Below are 15,032 nucleotides of genomic sequence, written 5' to 3'. Positions count from 1 at the left end.
CCAGCCTCCGGAAGATGGGCCAAGAAATGGAGCCCTTCAAAGGATGCTTAGGCACAATGAACTTGGAGAATTGCTGAAGACTTCTTCAGTTACTGCTTTTGTGTGTGCATGCATGCGCTTGTGTGCACGTGTGTGTTGCATGAGCCTCTGCACACACAAGGGTCAGAAAAAGTTGAGTGTCCCACTCTATCCATTGTTCCTTTAAAATGGATTCTCTCGGGGTTGGGAATTTAGCTCAGTGGTAGAGCACTTGCCTAGCAAGTGCAAGGCCCTGGGTTCGGTCCCCAGCTCCGAAAAAAAAAAAAAAATGGATTCTCTCTAGAGCTGAAGTCCAGCAAGCCCCACCAAGCCGCCTGTCTCTGCTCCCAGAGCGCTGGAGTTAGAGGTATGAAACCTCAGGTTTTCACATGGATGCTAGCACCACCACTGTTACCCTTCCTGCCCATGTCACTATGAAATCTCTAGGTTCTTATTAATCAGATATATCACTGACAATTGGCTGCCTCTACAGCAGAATGGGCCTCCCCTTCTCTCTAGAAAGTACTTGGTTTATAGCAGAGGCAGAATAATTCCAGCCGGTTACATCCTGGAACAGTCAGTGTGTCATCATTTTGTGCCTAGTAAAATAATGGACAAAAAAAAAAAAAAAAAAAAAGGCCACACATTTGCTTTTGCTTCCTCTTCCCAAAAGCTAGGAAGTCAGTTGAAAGTACTGGCTAAGAGTGGATGTTTCCTGCCCTTGACTCTGGTCCTGCAGAGCCATGCCTGAGTCTGGTTCTGGAGTAGCACTTACCATGTGATAGCACCAAGATCACATCTCCTTCCACAAACTCCAGGTCTTCTGGCTGGGTAGCATCATAACTGAAGATCGCTACCACCTGGGTCCCTTCCTTAGGCTGAGGCTCTGTTGTCCGGTTATCGGCATCAGAGTTTTCCTTTTCCTTGGGTTCATCTACAAAACCTTGATCACCCTGAAATGGTAGGGGGCCTGTCAAGTTTGCTAATTCGTGGCCAGCAAATACTGCAAAGCACTAACAAAAGCAGTTGATGCCCAGTACTTCCTTATAGGCCTAACCCATCTTAGGGACTCTGAACAGTTGGGTAAGGGAAACTGAAGTGTGTGCAGAAGCCTATGTGACCCTAAGTTGCCTTACATAATAAACCATACGACAGTCCCAGGGGAGAGTCGGCATTGTTCTTGTCAGATTGGAAAACAATTTGAGCCACAAGTAAATGGCACTCCATGGTATAAATTCAACTGTGTGTGTGTGTGTGTGTGTGTGTGTGTGTGTGTGTGTGTGTGTGTGTGTGTGTGTGTGTGTAGATCAGGGACAACTTGGGCAAGACATTTCTCCTACTGTGTGGGTTCCTGGCTCAAGTCATCAGACCAGGCAGCAAATGGCTTTTCCTGCTGGTCATTCTGTTGTCCTAACTAAGCTTAGCATTGAATTCACTCCCTTCCCTAACACAAACACTAAGGATCCATTGCAAAGCTATTGAGAGCTTTCCCAGGAGCTAGCTTTAGATAGTTCTGAAACTCCAAGCTTTAGAATAATGACTTTTAAAAATATTTTCAGACAGTGTCTTGGGTAGCTCAGGGTTACCTGGAAGTCATATTCTTGCTGTAGCCTCTAAGATCTGAGATTACCAGTGTGTGATGCCATGCCTAGCTGTATGTCTTAAGGTGGTCCAGTGAGGTGGAAATAGCCCCACTGGATCGATGTGGCTTGACCTAGTTTGGTTTTGTGTTCTGATTTGTGTGTTTTGTTTGCATGCATGTCTGTACCGTGTGCATGCTTGGTGCCGCCCAGTGCTCCTGTACGTTATTTCTCCTTAGGAAATAAAAATTCCCTCCCAGAATGCATTTGGCTCAGGGCCTGACCATGATACTAACTCTCAGGTAGAGGCTGACACTCTGCTGTAAAATAAGTGCTCACTGCTTCCTATCATCCCCAAATTTGCCTCCTAGGAGCCTAAGGTGAAAAGCATCTATGACCTTAGCTTAGCTGTAGCTTCAGTCCTGTCCTTGTTGCAAATGATGGCCCAGTCAATCTAGTGGAGGCAGCTTGAGGCTTGCTGTGCACTTCTGGGCCCCACTCCTCCGATGCCCTCTCCCTGCTATAACTGGATGAGCCTGTAAGGCACAGTGACCCCATCACTGAGCCAACATGTGGCATACAGGAGTGGAAATGGCCCTAGGTGCCTGGCTCCCTCCACTCACCACTGTGTGCTCACACCAGAGGGTCAGGCAGTAGTTTTTCACTTGGGCCCAGGCATCCTTCATGCTTTCTTCTGACAGGAGCAGCAGCTCCGGGCTGTCCCGACGCTGGTAGCTGGTAGGGGGTGATAGGTAAGGTCCAAGGCAAAAAGCATCAACACAGAAAACATCCCGTAGCCAGTCCTCTACATCAAATAAGACCCACCCCACCCCACCCCGTCCTTCATGCCTGCTGCACCCCCAGCTGCCAGCTTCATGGGGTTTACCTCAGTTTAGTGTGTTCTGGCAAGAGCTCCAGCTTCTTAGACACCATGTTCCGAAGCTGGCTGTAGGGGAGGCCAAGCTGAGTCTCCATGACCACTGTGTATTTGTAATGCACCTTGAGCATGTAAGGCATGGGCACGCTGCGCTTCACTTCCTGGTGGAGGAGGAAGGGATGACACCTTAGTGGGCCGAGCTGTTGGCACCATCCTGGACCACCACAGCCTTCTACCACTTTGTGTATAGGCACCGGGAGTGCTCCAGGGCCATGGGGTGTTTAATAAACAAACAGCTAGTTTTAATAATAAATAATAAGTTAATCGTTAATAAATTTAATAAGTAAAAATAATAAACAACTGTATATTAATAAACAGCTGGTTACTGATTCCCTGAGAGGCCTTCAAAGGGCTCCAGTCCATCACAAAAATTTCTACTCAGCTAAGTGCTCAGCCAGAGGCTAGGATGGCATGTGTTTTGGGGTCCCTGGCCCGTAGATGGGGTGTCAGGTGGCAACTGGTTCAACCCCTCTCAGTGATGCTTCGTAATCTAAGAGATATTCACATTAGACAAGCCACGCTCACCCATCTTCTTCACTTGGACTTACCTTAGGCTCTTCTTTTTGCTTGTGACCTAAATGGGAAAGGAGGTGGTAAATGACATTCACTGTGGCACCTGCCACCCACAATGCCCACCTTCCTGCCACCCACAATGCCCACCTTCCTGCCACCCACAATGCCCACCTTCCTACCCTGCAGGTCTGGAGTGGAACTGGAGAAGCATAGAGAGCACAGAGACAGTGCCTGCTTCCAGGGAGCTGCAGGTAGGAAACCGGGACCTGGCCCAAAGGCCAGTTAAGCCAGGAGGATCCAAGACAGACAGAAGACAGACAGGCTGTGATCCCAGGCCCCAGGCAGAAGCACCAGAATGATTACCGTTTCATGGCCTTGTTGCTTTGTGTATGTTTGTGGTCTAAAATGCACAATATGTTAGCAGTGCATGTATAGGAGACAGCAGTGCGTGTGTAAGAGACGTCTGAGGCTGTTTACTACTGATGATGTAAGAGCCTCTGGGCAGCTGACTATTGAATCACCTGGGAACTTTTGCTAACATCAATCAAAGGCCTGGGAGCCTGGTACTCCAACCTCTCCAGGAACCTCCTGACAGGAAGGGTAAGGAGAAAAATACTATGAGGGACATTGGACGGGGGCCACCGAGGCACTTACATGTGGAATGGGAGATATCTATTAATGGTAGACGTTCTGGATGAGAACTGCACTCCTTAGGCAGAAGCCATGCTTGTTCACAGGGGACTTATACCCAGGTAGGCTTGATCATTGATCTCTAACGTGTAAGTGGCTCTCGGAGGAGTGGGGGTAGAGAACAAAGCAAGTACATGAAGTAAAATGTAAGTAACTGATAATTGCTTCCATTTAAAATTAGTTGTCTAATTGTGCACACGTGATGCAAGGGCGCATGCCCTGACGTGCATAGAGGCCAGAGGACAACTTCTGTGTGGTGTTGATTCCCCAATCCCTGCCTTTTTTTTTTCCTTTTCTTTTTTTTTTTTTTTTTTTTTTTTGGAGCTGGGGACTGAACCCAGGGCCTTTAGCTGCTAGGCAAGCGCTCTACCACTGAGCTAAATCCCCAATCCCCCCAGTCCCTGCCTTATGTAGGTTCTGGTGATTGCACTCAAGCCACAAGGAAGGCGCAGCATGAGCCTCTGTCTGTGGAGCCACCTGGCTGGCCTGTTGCTGCTGTATTAATGTGAAAAGCGTTACACTGTTCAGTGTACCCCATGTATGCAGGGGAGGGCCACCAAAGCAGTTTTGATAATCAGGTGGTTGTACACAGGATGCCGCTGTCACCTACATGACAATCTGCTTAAGCTCACCAGGAACAAAGAGTCATTTTCCCACCCCAGATTATGAGGAATCTTTCTGGAAAGATCTCCCATCCACACCTTCCAGTGGTCCTTTGTTCAAGCCCCAGGGATCTGCTCTGCAGACGTGAGCAACTCATGACATGAGCAAGGTCTGAGGTGAGGAAATGTACTGGCTGCAGCCTCTCTCCTCCACCTGCCTTAGGTAGTTAACAAAGGACCATCGGGTGGCTGCTCTGATGATGGGTGCTGACTGCCCCTTTACCTGCACTCATTTCTAAACAGGTAAGGGCACTGGCACCATGTTTCAGTGGGATAATGGATGGTGCAGCCAAGACCAGACTCTGGGAAGTATAGTCATAAAGCAAGGTGCATGCTGGGTATAGCAAGGTGCATGCTGGGTAAAGCAAGGCGCACGCAGGGCTTTCCTAGATGGCTCTGAAAACAGATGTCTGCTTTCATAAAGCATCTGAGGGAGAGCTCCTTCCCCAGGGCTACCAACCTGGTGACAACTGGAGTCTTTCTGGGGGACTAGAGTTAGGAGGTGGTGGAATATCGGATTCCAGGGAGGTATCTTCCTGGAGGTGACAAGAAGAAACAAAAAGGTCAGACAGAATCGTGAGAGGGCTTCCTTAGAAGCCGGATGCAAATGCCTTCCTAAAAGTGAACCGATAGGACACAGGGAGATGACTAAGGAAAGGGGGCTAATTCTCAGCAGCAGTAAGAACCTTAACACCCATATAAAAAGGCCTTTGCCATCCTTTCCGGCCATGTTGAAAGCCCACCAAAGTCGGGTGACACGACAGGCTTCTGTCTCAGCTGCAGAGTGTACTGAGAAAGGGGAAGTTCCAGGCAGGGCATTTGGAACTTCAAATCACCTCAGTTTTATGACTCAGCAGGGAGACTCAGCACACGCTGATTCAGTGTGAAGAGCAACTACAGGCTGTCCTCAGAGTGCCATGTAGCTAAGGATGACAAACTTCTGGTCCTCCTGCCTCCACATCCCGTCACGTGTTAGGAGCATATGACATCATGTCCGGTTTGTTCAGTGCTAACAATTGAGCCCAGGGCTTCAGGCATGCTACCTACATCAATGCCTTACCAATGGACGTATATCCCCAACCCTTATTTTCCCTTTCAATGGCATTATACCAACCGAACGTGGTATGAACATGGTGCCTGTTCTCCCTGGTGAAGAAAGGTGCCTGGGAATCCCTAGCCCTAACCATTAGGCTCTGCTGCCCAAGTCTCCCAGACCAGGACAACTCAGAGGTGGCCAGCCCAGTAGAGTAACAGTTGCCTCCACTCAGCACAGGCTGGGCTCTGGGTATCTGCTACCCAGAGCTAGCCCAGAGCTAGTAAGTCTGTCTTCTGTGACACCCTGTCACACTCTTCCCTCTACTGAGAGGTGTATGAAGGGTAAGAGAAGCCGGCCAGGCCTTGGCACAGCAGTACCTGAGGCTGCGACTGAGGGTGAATTCGAAGCTCAACGGGCTCCAGGTAGTTGCAAGGGACAAGCCCCTTCTGCAGCACCACATCGCAGAATCCAGAAGGGAAAACAAAGACTCATTAGTACCCAAAACACAGAACAGCCTGCAGCCGAGGGAGGGACAGCATGCAGACGATGACCCTTGGGAGTTCTGCAAATAATGCAGCAGGCACTGTCCCTATGCCCTGAGCACCTCCCCTGACACCCCAAATACCTGTCCGTTGAACATGACGGTGGCCCAGTTATCACTGCCCTTCTTCAAGACAAAGACGATGTTCCCGGGCATGACCTGTAGTTCTTCCGGCGTCTCCGGCACAAAGCCAAACAACACACGATGTGCCTCGCCTTCCAGAGCCCTGATGGGTACACAGAGGACGGAGCCCGTCATTCAGCTTGGCCCACATCCCCTTACTAGAGTAGCACTTGAAGCCAGAGACTTAGCTTGGCGCTCACTCTAACTCCACCTCTTACTGCCCACAAGACCAGTGCAGGGTGTGCCTAGGACCCCAAGAAACTGCATGTGAGTGTTAAGAGCAGAACACACCACACAACGTGCTTGTGACTCTGGTAGCCTGGGGAGTGTCCGCAGATCCAGAATAAATGCCTCTCCTTAGCACTTAATGAATAGAACACTCTGTGTACCACACCTGCCCTCCCCCCACCCATCCCCCATCCATGCTTTCGGCAATCCTCCTGCCTCGACCTCTCAAAGGAGGGAATTAGAAATGTGAGCCTCCGTACCTGGCTCATTCCCCTATTAAGTCAACTTTCACTTTTGAACGTGTAAAGACAGCTTTATAGCTTTGACATAAACAAACTCAGGCTGGCAGTGCTAGTCCTTCGTTCTGGGTCCGCTGTTAATGAACAGAAAGGGTATTTGACCAAGCACATGACTGTGACAATCCTTCCCAAAAGATACTATTTTTGCTTTATTTTATTGAACACACTTCATTTCTATTTTTTTAAAGTTTTATTTATTGTGTCTGGAGCGCCTATGTGCTAGAGTGCACGAGCAGAGGTTAGGGGACAATTTTGTGCTGTCGTTTCTCTCCTTCCACCTATACGTGAGTTTGTGGATCCAGCTCAGGTCACCAGGCCTGCACAGCCAGCTCCTCTACCCTCTGAGCCCCTCATGACCACGTTCTTGGTTTTTGATTCATTTCGCTTTAACATGCACAGTATTAGATTTCATGCTGGCATTTTTTTAAATAAAATTTGATTTTTCCTCCCTCTCTTTCTCTGAAACCCCACTCCCTCCCCCGTGACCTTTCACACACGCACGCACGCACGCACGCACGCAGGCGCTTGCCCCATCCACCTCCTGCGTTCATGTCACAGGTATCCCATCACCCTCTCTCTCCCTTTCTTTAACCTTCCTTTTGTCCTCTCCTGGCCTGATAGATGATCCCGTGTGGACAGATGGCTACTGGGTGGCTCGCCGGCAGGTGGCACACAGTGAGGATATATCCCTCACTGAGAGGATTGAATCCCAGGCAGGTGGGATTGTCTCATGGCGCTCAGAATGGAAAGCAATTTAAATCTTCTGGTAGTCGTTTCTTTGCTTGTTTTTCAGACAGGGAGAGGGATCATTTAGCTCTAACTGGCCTCTAAACCCCCATGTAGCTGAGGCTGGCCTTGATCCACCCCCACCCCCCAAGGAGGGAGTTAGTTCCCAGGTCTTGCCTGCCGTAGACAGGAAGTATGGTGGGCAGGGGAGTAACAAAAGCGGAAGTCAGTGAACGCCAAGGCAGAGACCACCTCGGACAGCCTCGTGGGAAGGGGAAGGAGAGCCAGGCAATGAAGGGCATAGTGGAGAGATCACAGCATCCTTGCTTTATGTTAGCCCACGTTTTCCCCATTCATTGACCCCTCAAGGACCCGGTTACTCCTCCACACATGGAGATCATCATTCGAGCCGCCTCAATGTAGAGGGAGGCTGCCTTGGAAACTGCCCACGCATGGGATGTGTCTTCTGCTCAGCCCGGCCCTTGTTTTCAACTGGGAGTCTGTCGGTGTGAGGAATGGAACCTCTTCAGCCAAGAAAACTTGAGAATGAGCTCCTTTAAGCCCTTCACTTTGGGGCAGGCGGGGCGCGCGCGCACACGCAAACACACACACACACACACACACACACACACACACACACTTTTCCTGACCCCCTTTATTGGAAGGGGAAGAAGGCTTGCTTTGTTCCTTAGAAGGACTTTTTAGCTGAGCTTAGGCCACTCAGCTACTCAGTTTACTGAGTGACTTCCTTTTCTTGGGTCTTTCCCCTTCTTCAAAAAATGTGTTTCAACAGAGAGTGACACCACCCATACCAGAAGGAGACTCTGTGATAGCTTCTAGAATCTAGAGAGCTTCTGAGGGGCCTGTAGTCAGTACAAACTGACCTCTGACCTGGGCTTCATTCAGGGTAATTACTTCCCATTCTAGTGTGGTCACGCCCACTGGGACACCAGGTTGCTTGCAGCTAGGCCCCCAGTGGTCACCCCAGCATGAGACTCCCAATCCAACCAATCATTTGGTTCTAACCTTAGAAACAGGAGAGGCGGGGCTGGGGATTTAGCTCAGTGGTAGAGCGCTTACCTAGGAAGCGCAAGGCCCTGGGTTCGGTCCCCAGCTCCGAAAAAAAAAAAAAAAAAAAAAGAAAAGAAAGAAACAGGAGAGGCTACCATCTTCACACCCGCACTGCCGTCAAGTCAGACGAAGGGTGTGGGCATTCTGCACGCAGACCTAAGTCTAACTTACCTGAAGATCTCTGGGGTTTTGGGTCTGGGCGGAGGCTCTGCTGACTGTGGAACATTCAGGAAAAAGGAAGAAGGGGAGGATGACCAGAGAAAGTGAGGGAGAGGGGGAGAACAGACTGTTAATGGTGACTTGGAACATCGCTCCAGATCCAAAAACAAAGACTTCATTTCTGGGAAAAAGCACAATTCAGGAAACCAAAAACCTGCCTCCCACCTGGGTGTGGGCTTCCCCAGGGCAGCAGCTGTATGACCCAGAGCTGGTGTCTGGAGAAGGTTTTGTTGACCTCAAACCTCAACCCGACCCTTTCCCAGTATTTTCCAAAAACTCTGGTCTACAACTAATGTTTCCCACAATATGTGACATTTCTGGGTATTTAACTCAGCATCCACTGGCCAGGCAAGAGCCTCCCTTTAATGTGTATCCCTGTTTTGGACTGAATGTCATAGAGTCCGTCATCTGGAACTTTCCTCCCTTGTCCTCTGGCTGGACTGAAACTCGAGGGACCGCAGCCAGCCTTTCTCCAACTTTACCATGCCAAAAGGAGACAAGGAATCTAGAGGCTGGCCCTCTTGCTGCCTCTCTGCTCATCCTGTCCCTACGGACCAAGCACAGGTCACATTATGTTCAGACAGCAATCATCTTGTCCCATTTTGGGGGTGAGGATCAGTGCTACCCTAGAGAGTGCAGATGCAGAGGGCGGGAAGGTGAGCAGGTCCAAGGCCCTTCCTTGCCTTTGCTAGTGAGGATCCCTCTTCCTAAGTCACCCTGCTATGAACCAAGCCTGATTCCTTCATCGGCTTCCCTGTCTTCCCGTTACAAGCTCTGTCTGTGCGTCTGAACCGACTGCCACGTGCCATCTGGGAGCATCTCTCTGAGCCCAGCATGGGCTGGCACCCTGCCTTGTGCTCCCAAAGGAATCTCTTGTACAGGAGCAAATGGACAGAGCCAAGAGAGTCAACGCCTCCGGGCTCTAAGCCCTGGGATTCTGTTCCCCTGCAACCTACACTCCTGAACCTACGGAGAGGCTTTATTACAAAACTTCCTGAGTGCAGGGGACGCTCAAGGTCTCATGAGGCGATCAAAGGATCTCTGAGGCCTCATAAAGATTAGATTGGGATCGGGAAGAGCCAGAGGACAGGAGACAGAGCTGACAGGGTGGACTCCTGACCAGCCATGGAAACGGACTGAGAGTAAGGCCCAGACGCTCAGCTGTGCTGATGGCTGAAGGAACCCTTGTGACCATCTGTCAGCCCAGCTCCTCTGACCGAGGGCTATTTCCCAGAGAGCCTCACCTGTGGCTGCAGAGGGGCGAAGCCAGAAAAATTGTCTTGGTGAACCACAGAGGCTACAACCTGGAACAGACAAGAGACAGTGAGCACGTTGCTGGCAGCTCCGTTTGCCCACTCCTCCTTCCTCAAACCACAGAGCCATTGTCACTTGTGGAGGATCCAGAGGGAGATGGGAGGTAGGACACCTCTTCTGAATTAGAGCTCTCACCCCCTCTTTTAGCTAAAGAAAAAAAAAACTGCGCCGGTATTCATGTAACATCAAATCATTAAATTAGTCATTTTAAGTGAACAACTCTGGTATTTCATTCACCCACAATGCTTTGCAATGGTAAATGCTATCTGGTGCCAAAACATTTTAATCACGCCACAAAAGAAAATGTGGGTGCTACTAAGAAGATTACAGTCTCCTCTCCTAGCCTGGCTACACATGGTTGTAAAGACTTTATATAAATAGAATTGTACAGCATGTGTCTGTCTCCTCATTTTTCATGGCATGTGTTTGTGTGTATGTATCTGTATTGTGTGTGTGTGTCTCTGTATGTGTGTCTATGTGTATTGTGTGTGTGTTTGTGTCTCTGTGTGTATGTGTGTCTCTTTATGTGTGTATGTATCTGTATTGTGTCTGTATTGTGTGTGTTTGTATTATATTGTGTGTGTCTGTATTGTGTGTGTGTGTTTGTGTGTGTGTCTATGTGTCTGTATTGTGTGTATCTGTATTGTGTGTATATGTGTCTGCATTGTGTGTGTCTGTATTGTATGTGTGTGTGTCTGTATTGTGTGTGTGTGTTTGTGTGTGTATCGATGTGTCTGTCTGTATTGTATGTGTGTGTGTCTGTATTGTGTGTGTGTGTTTGTGTGTGTGTATGTGTATATGTGTCTGTATTGTGTGTGTGTTTGTGTGTCGATGTGTCTGTATTGTGTGTGTCTGTAGTGTGTGTGTATGTGTCGATGTGTCTGTATTGTGTGTGTCTGTATTGTGTGTGTGTGTGTATGTGTCGATGTGTCTGTATTGTGTGTGTCTGTATTGTGTGTGTGTATGTGTCGATGTGTCTGTATTGTGTGTGTCTGTATTGTGTGTGTGTGTGTATGTGTCGATGTGTCTGTATTGTGTGTCTGTATTGTGTGTGTGTATGTGTCGATGTGTCTGTATTGTGTGTGTCTGTATTGTGTGTATGTTTATGTGTGTATGTATGTGTCGATGTGTCTGTATTGTATGTGTCTGTATTGTGTGTGTGTGTGTGTGTGTGTGTGTGTGTGTGTGTGTGTGTTACATCTGGGGGGCACTTTGGTTTGCGTCTGAACATGCAAGTAGAGGTGCGAGTTAACCTAAGGGCCATCCTCAGTTGCTCTTCCACCTAATTCAGTGAAGCAGGGTCTCTCAGTCAAACTCGGAGCTAACTACTATGGGTGGTCTTGCTTGATTGAGGATCCTGTCTCCAGCTTCTGACTCTGGAATCACCATGGCTACCTGGCAATTAAGCAGGTTCTAGGGATCTGGAATCCAGTCCTCATGTTTATACAGCCATCACTTTAACAACTGAGCTATTCTAGACGACATACATCTCCATCCGTGTTGTAGCATGCATTGGTGCTTTATCCTTCTTGTGGGTGAGTAATCCACCACATGAGCATGTCGCACTACATATATCCATGCGTGTGCTGACGGCTCTTTGGTGGGTTTCTCTCTTAGTCTCTGTGACTCTACCAGGTCCAGCTACCCAGATATTGGGCGACCTGCATTTCCTAACTGTCCAAGTCAAATGCGGCTTGGATAAGGTACTACTGCCTCACTTCCAGTCATGTCCGAAAGAATTCAAGACCTGTGTTCAGAAGAAATGCAGCTAAAGAGGGATTCTGGTCACAGGGCCGTGAAAATGGGAGAGATTCCTCAGAATTCTGAGCAGTAAATTGCAAAAGCATTGAGCCAAGGGCATCATCTCCTGCTGGCCCTCTCCCATAACACTCTCCGCCTCTCAGTGAGCCCACACTATGTCTTTTCCTTTGCCTCTGCCCCAAGACTCAGCATCCCAGGAGAAACCTCAGGAGTTGGTGAGGTTCGGGATGATGGAAGAAACTGGAAGGTCCTAGAGAGAACAAACCGGAAGTGTTCGTTCCTTATGGTCAGCAAGATCCTCACTGCCATCCCTGAATGCCACAGGGTGGGGAGAGGGGGCGTGTCTTCTTGAAGCCCTTCCGCCAGGCCCCAGGCAATCCAGGGCACAGGAGAAGTAGAAAGATGAACAGCCCACCTACCGTAGCCTTGCCCAGATAGTCCTTCTTGGCCAGCTGAGCCACCTGCCTCTCATTTGGACGGAACAGCCTACCCACAGGGATCACCACCGGCTCGAACAGCTTCTGCTTCTGTAATAGAATGATCAGTCCCATGTCACTCAGCAGTATTGGATCCATTCAGAGCAATAGCCGTTCGGTGAGCTCGTGTGAGCATCATCATAGAATGTGTCTGGACAACCTCGGTGGTTCAGCCATTGTGGCATATGTGATTGGTTGACTAAGACATCTTCGTCTCTCTCAGGACTGTATCTCCTTGTCTGAGAATGGGAGTGATAAAACCCTTCCTGCTTTCCTCATCAAGTGGACCCTTAGGAAAACATCTCGAGAGAAGAGCTCTTTCAAACCAGAGCAGCTTGTTGTTTAAGAGGGCTAGGCGGGTGCAGCTGGGTTTGTTTATTATTAATTCTTTAAGAATTTCAATGCATTTTGATCGTATTTGGCTAACTCCTCCTGTTAACTCCTGCCAGATCCACCCTCACCTCCTTCAGCTCCACAACACCGTGTTCTCTGTTATCTGTTTGAAACAAGGTCTTGGCTGACTTAGCGATCTGTCTGTCACTGCCTCCGAGTGCTGAGACTGAAGGTGTGTGCCGCTCACCATATCCAGCCTCTTTTAAAAAAAAAAATAGCCCCTTAACTCTAGTTTGTGTCATGTATATTCTTCTGTATGTGGTTATCCACCGGAGTATGGCCAACCTGTCAGGAGCCGCACCCCTTAAAAAAGACTGGCTCTCCTTCCCCTAGAAGCCACCATCTGTCCATAGCTCTTCAGTTAGGGATGGGGCTCATGAACCCCTTTCTGCTCCATGCTAGAAGGCTGACTGGCTTGATCCTCTACAGGCAACCACGGATGCTGTGAGTTAAGTGCAGTGGTCCTGTCATACCTAAAAGATACTATTTTATTCTGGTTCTCCATGACCTCCGGCTCCTACAGGTTTTCTGTTCCCCTCATTTGTGATGGCCCCGAGCCTTGGCGATAGGTTGTGACACAGACATCCCGTTTGCGAGTAAGCGCTACTCAGCACTGACTCTCTGCACTTGGACAAATCGTGGGTGTCTATGTTAACCACCATCCACTGTTCTGCTTGCCTAGAGAAACTCGTCCAATGAGGACAGAGCTGCAGTAAATAGATGTAGAGATACAAGTTTAGAGCGTAGTGCGATACTCTGCCCTTTTAGACAAGTGATAGTAGTAGGTTCACTTTGGAGTCTGTGAGCTCCCCAACAATGGGTCTGTGGTCAGTTTTGCGGTACAGGCATGTGTTTCCTCCTAGGTAGCGGGCCTTAAATTCAATCATGAAGCAGTTGGTTACCCTGGGACATTCATGCCACTATTGCACCCCCGGACATATCTGACAACACTGGTCATCCCTTCAGTTCACAAGGCTCACGACTGAGTAAGACTTTTCTCCCAGCAACCTGCACAGAATCTTCTAGTACTATCAGAGCTAGCCAGCATGGAGGAAGCCTCTTGGTCAGTAGCAACTTGATTTCTCCACGCCCGGTGATCAGCGTGTGTGCTGTCTTAAACAATGGGGTCAGGTTGGAGCTGCCCTACATGGAGGAGGATGCTCATCCCAGAATATCAATGCCAGGTGTGGGATACTTCCCCTTGAACATCAGACAAGAGTGTCCAGGAGACACAACTCCCCCCCCCAAAAAAAACAACCCAATACAGACTATATTCAATGCTCTTGGTTGCCCACTGGAAGCAGTTGGCTTTACCTTCACCTTATGTTGTTGATATTATTTACCCAACGCTCTCTTTTTCTAGAGCACTGACTCTTTTCCACTCTGTGTGGTATCTTGGATTTCTGTCCCAGTATAGAGGACACCATTACAAGGATGGCTCAAGAGCCAATCAAGGGCTGTGACGTGCTCTCCTGGGAACAAGTACTGTTCATGTACATGGACACAGCTCACAACTGGCTGTAACTCCAGCTCCAGAGGATCCAACCCTCTTCTGGATGCTATGGCCACCTTACCCACATATGTGCACATTCTCACACACAGACACAACATTTACAATAAAATGTCTCCAAATAAAAAGAAAGCACATTTGCTTCCAAATGTAGTCAAACTGTGAGTAATCAACCTCACAAGTCCTTGGATAGAACTGGAACTTGTTTGTGGGAAGCACGTTGAACGTGGTACTGTGCCAGGCAGCAAGGACTCAGGGCAAGCAAACTCAGCCTCTGTCTTCACAGCCCCAAGAAACCACACATATTGCCCAGGGCTCCACTATAAGAGATCCAGGGGCTGTACTGGAGCTGGAGTTACAGGCAGTTGCAAGCTGTCCAATGTGGGTGCTGAGAACCAAACTCTGGTCCTCTGGAAGAGCAGAAAGTGCTCTTAACTTCTGAGTCACCTTCCGGCCCCCGAAAGTTAGTTTTAAATAAGTTGTATTTAAACCCCAAGAAGAGGGCTCAAGTTTTTGTACTGTTCCATTCTCTAGGGATGTGGCTTCTTAGCTCAAATACAGATGTTGAAAGAGCTTTTGTTGGCCAGAACCAACCAAGAAAATGCTCCCCGTCACGGTGTCCTAGGAAACAAATGGGACTCCAAGGAAACCCATCCACCACCACACTCACCCAGATGCTTTCCATGGCCTTGTCAATCTTGGAATGCCTGGGCTCAGACTTCATGTTTGTTGCCAATGCTAACTGCTCTTCTGCTTTTTTCCATTCCTCTTTCTTGGCATGCATGAGAGCGATGTTATACAACACCTAGGAGAGCAGAGACCACACAAAACTTGAATCTACTCCAAAACCTGGCGCCAGGGAAGGGTTCCCATGTACACACAGAGAATGCTGTCTGGTGACATAGTTCCCTTTCCCAGGACTGAGGGGATAACCA

At 48.9% G+C, this 15,032-nt stretch overlaps 1 protein-coding gene across 1 annotated transcript in view; it reads right to left on the bottom strand.

Moving 5' to 3' along the window:
- Ncf2 (neutrophil cytosolic factor 2) overlaps window positions 1–15,032 on the bottom strand; it is a 30,370-nt gene that overhangs the window by 1,636 nt on the left and 13,702 nt on the right. Inside the window, 11 exon segments of the mRNA NM_001395185.1 lie at window positions 794–971; window positions 2,222–2,333; window positions 2,485–2,636; window positions 3,084–3,109; window positions 4,861–4,936; window positions 5,814–5,882; window positions 6,062–6,203; window positions 8,596–8,639; window positions 9,888–9,947; window positions 12,138–12,245; window positions 14,768–14,902. Of these exon segments, the coding sequence (NP_001382114.1) occupies window positions 794–971; window positions 2,222–2,333; window positions 2,485–2,636; window positions 3,084–3,109; window positions 4,861–4,936; window positions 5,814–5,882; window positions 6,062–6,203; window positions 8,596–8,639; window positions 9,888–9,947; window positions 12,138–12,245; window positions 14,768–14,902 (1,102 nt within the window).

Source organism: Rattus norvegicus, chromosome 13 (assembly GCF_021556685.1).
Source record: "Rattus norvegicus strain SHRSP/BbbUtx chromosome 13, alternate assembly SHRSP_T2T, whole genome shotgun sequence".
Taxonomy (NCBI): Eukaryota; Metazoa; Chordata; class Mammalia; order Rodentia; family Muridae; genus Rattus; species Rattus norvegicus.
Note: the sequence above shows the minus strand (reverse complement) of the source record. Positions and strands in the feature narration are given on the sequence as shown.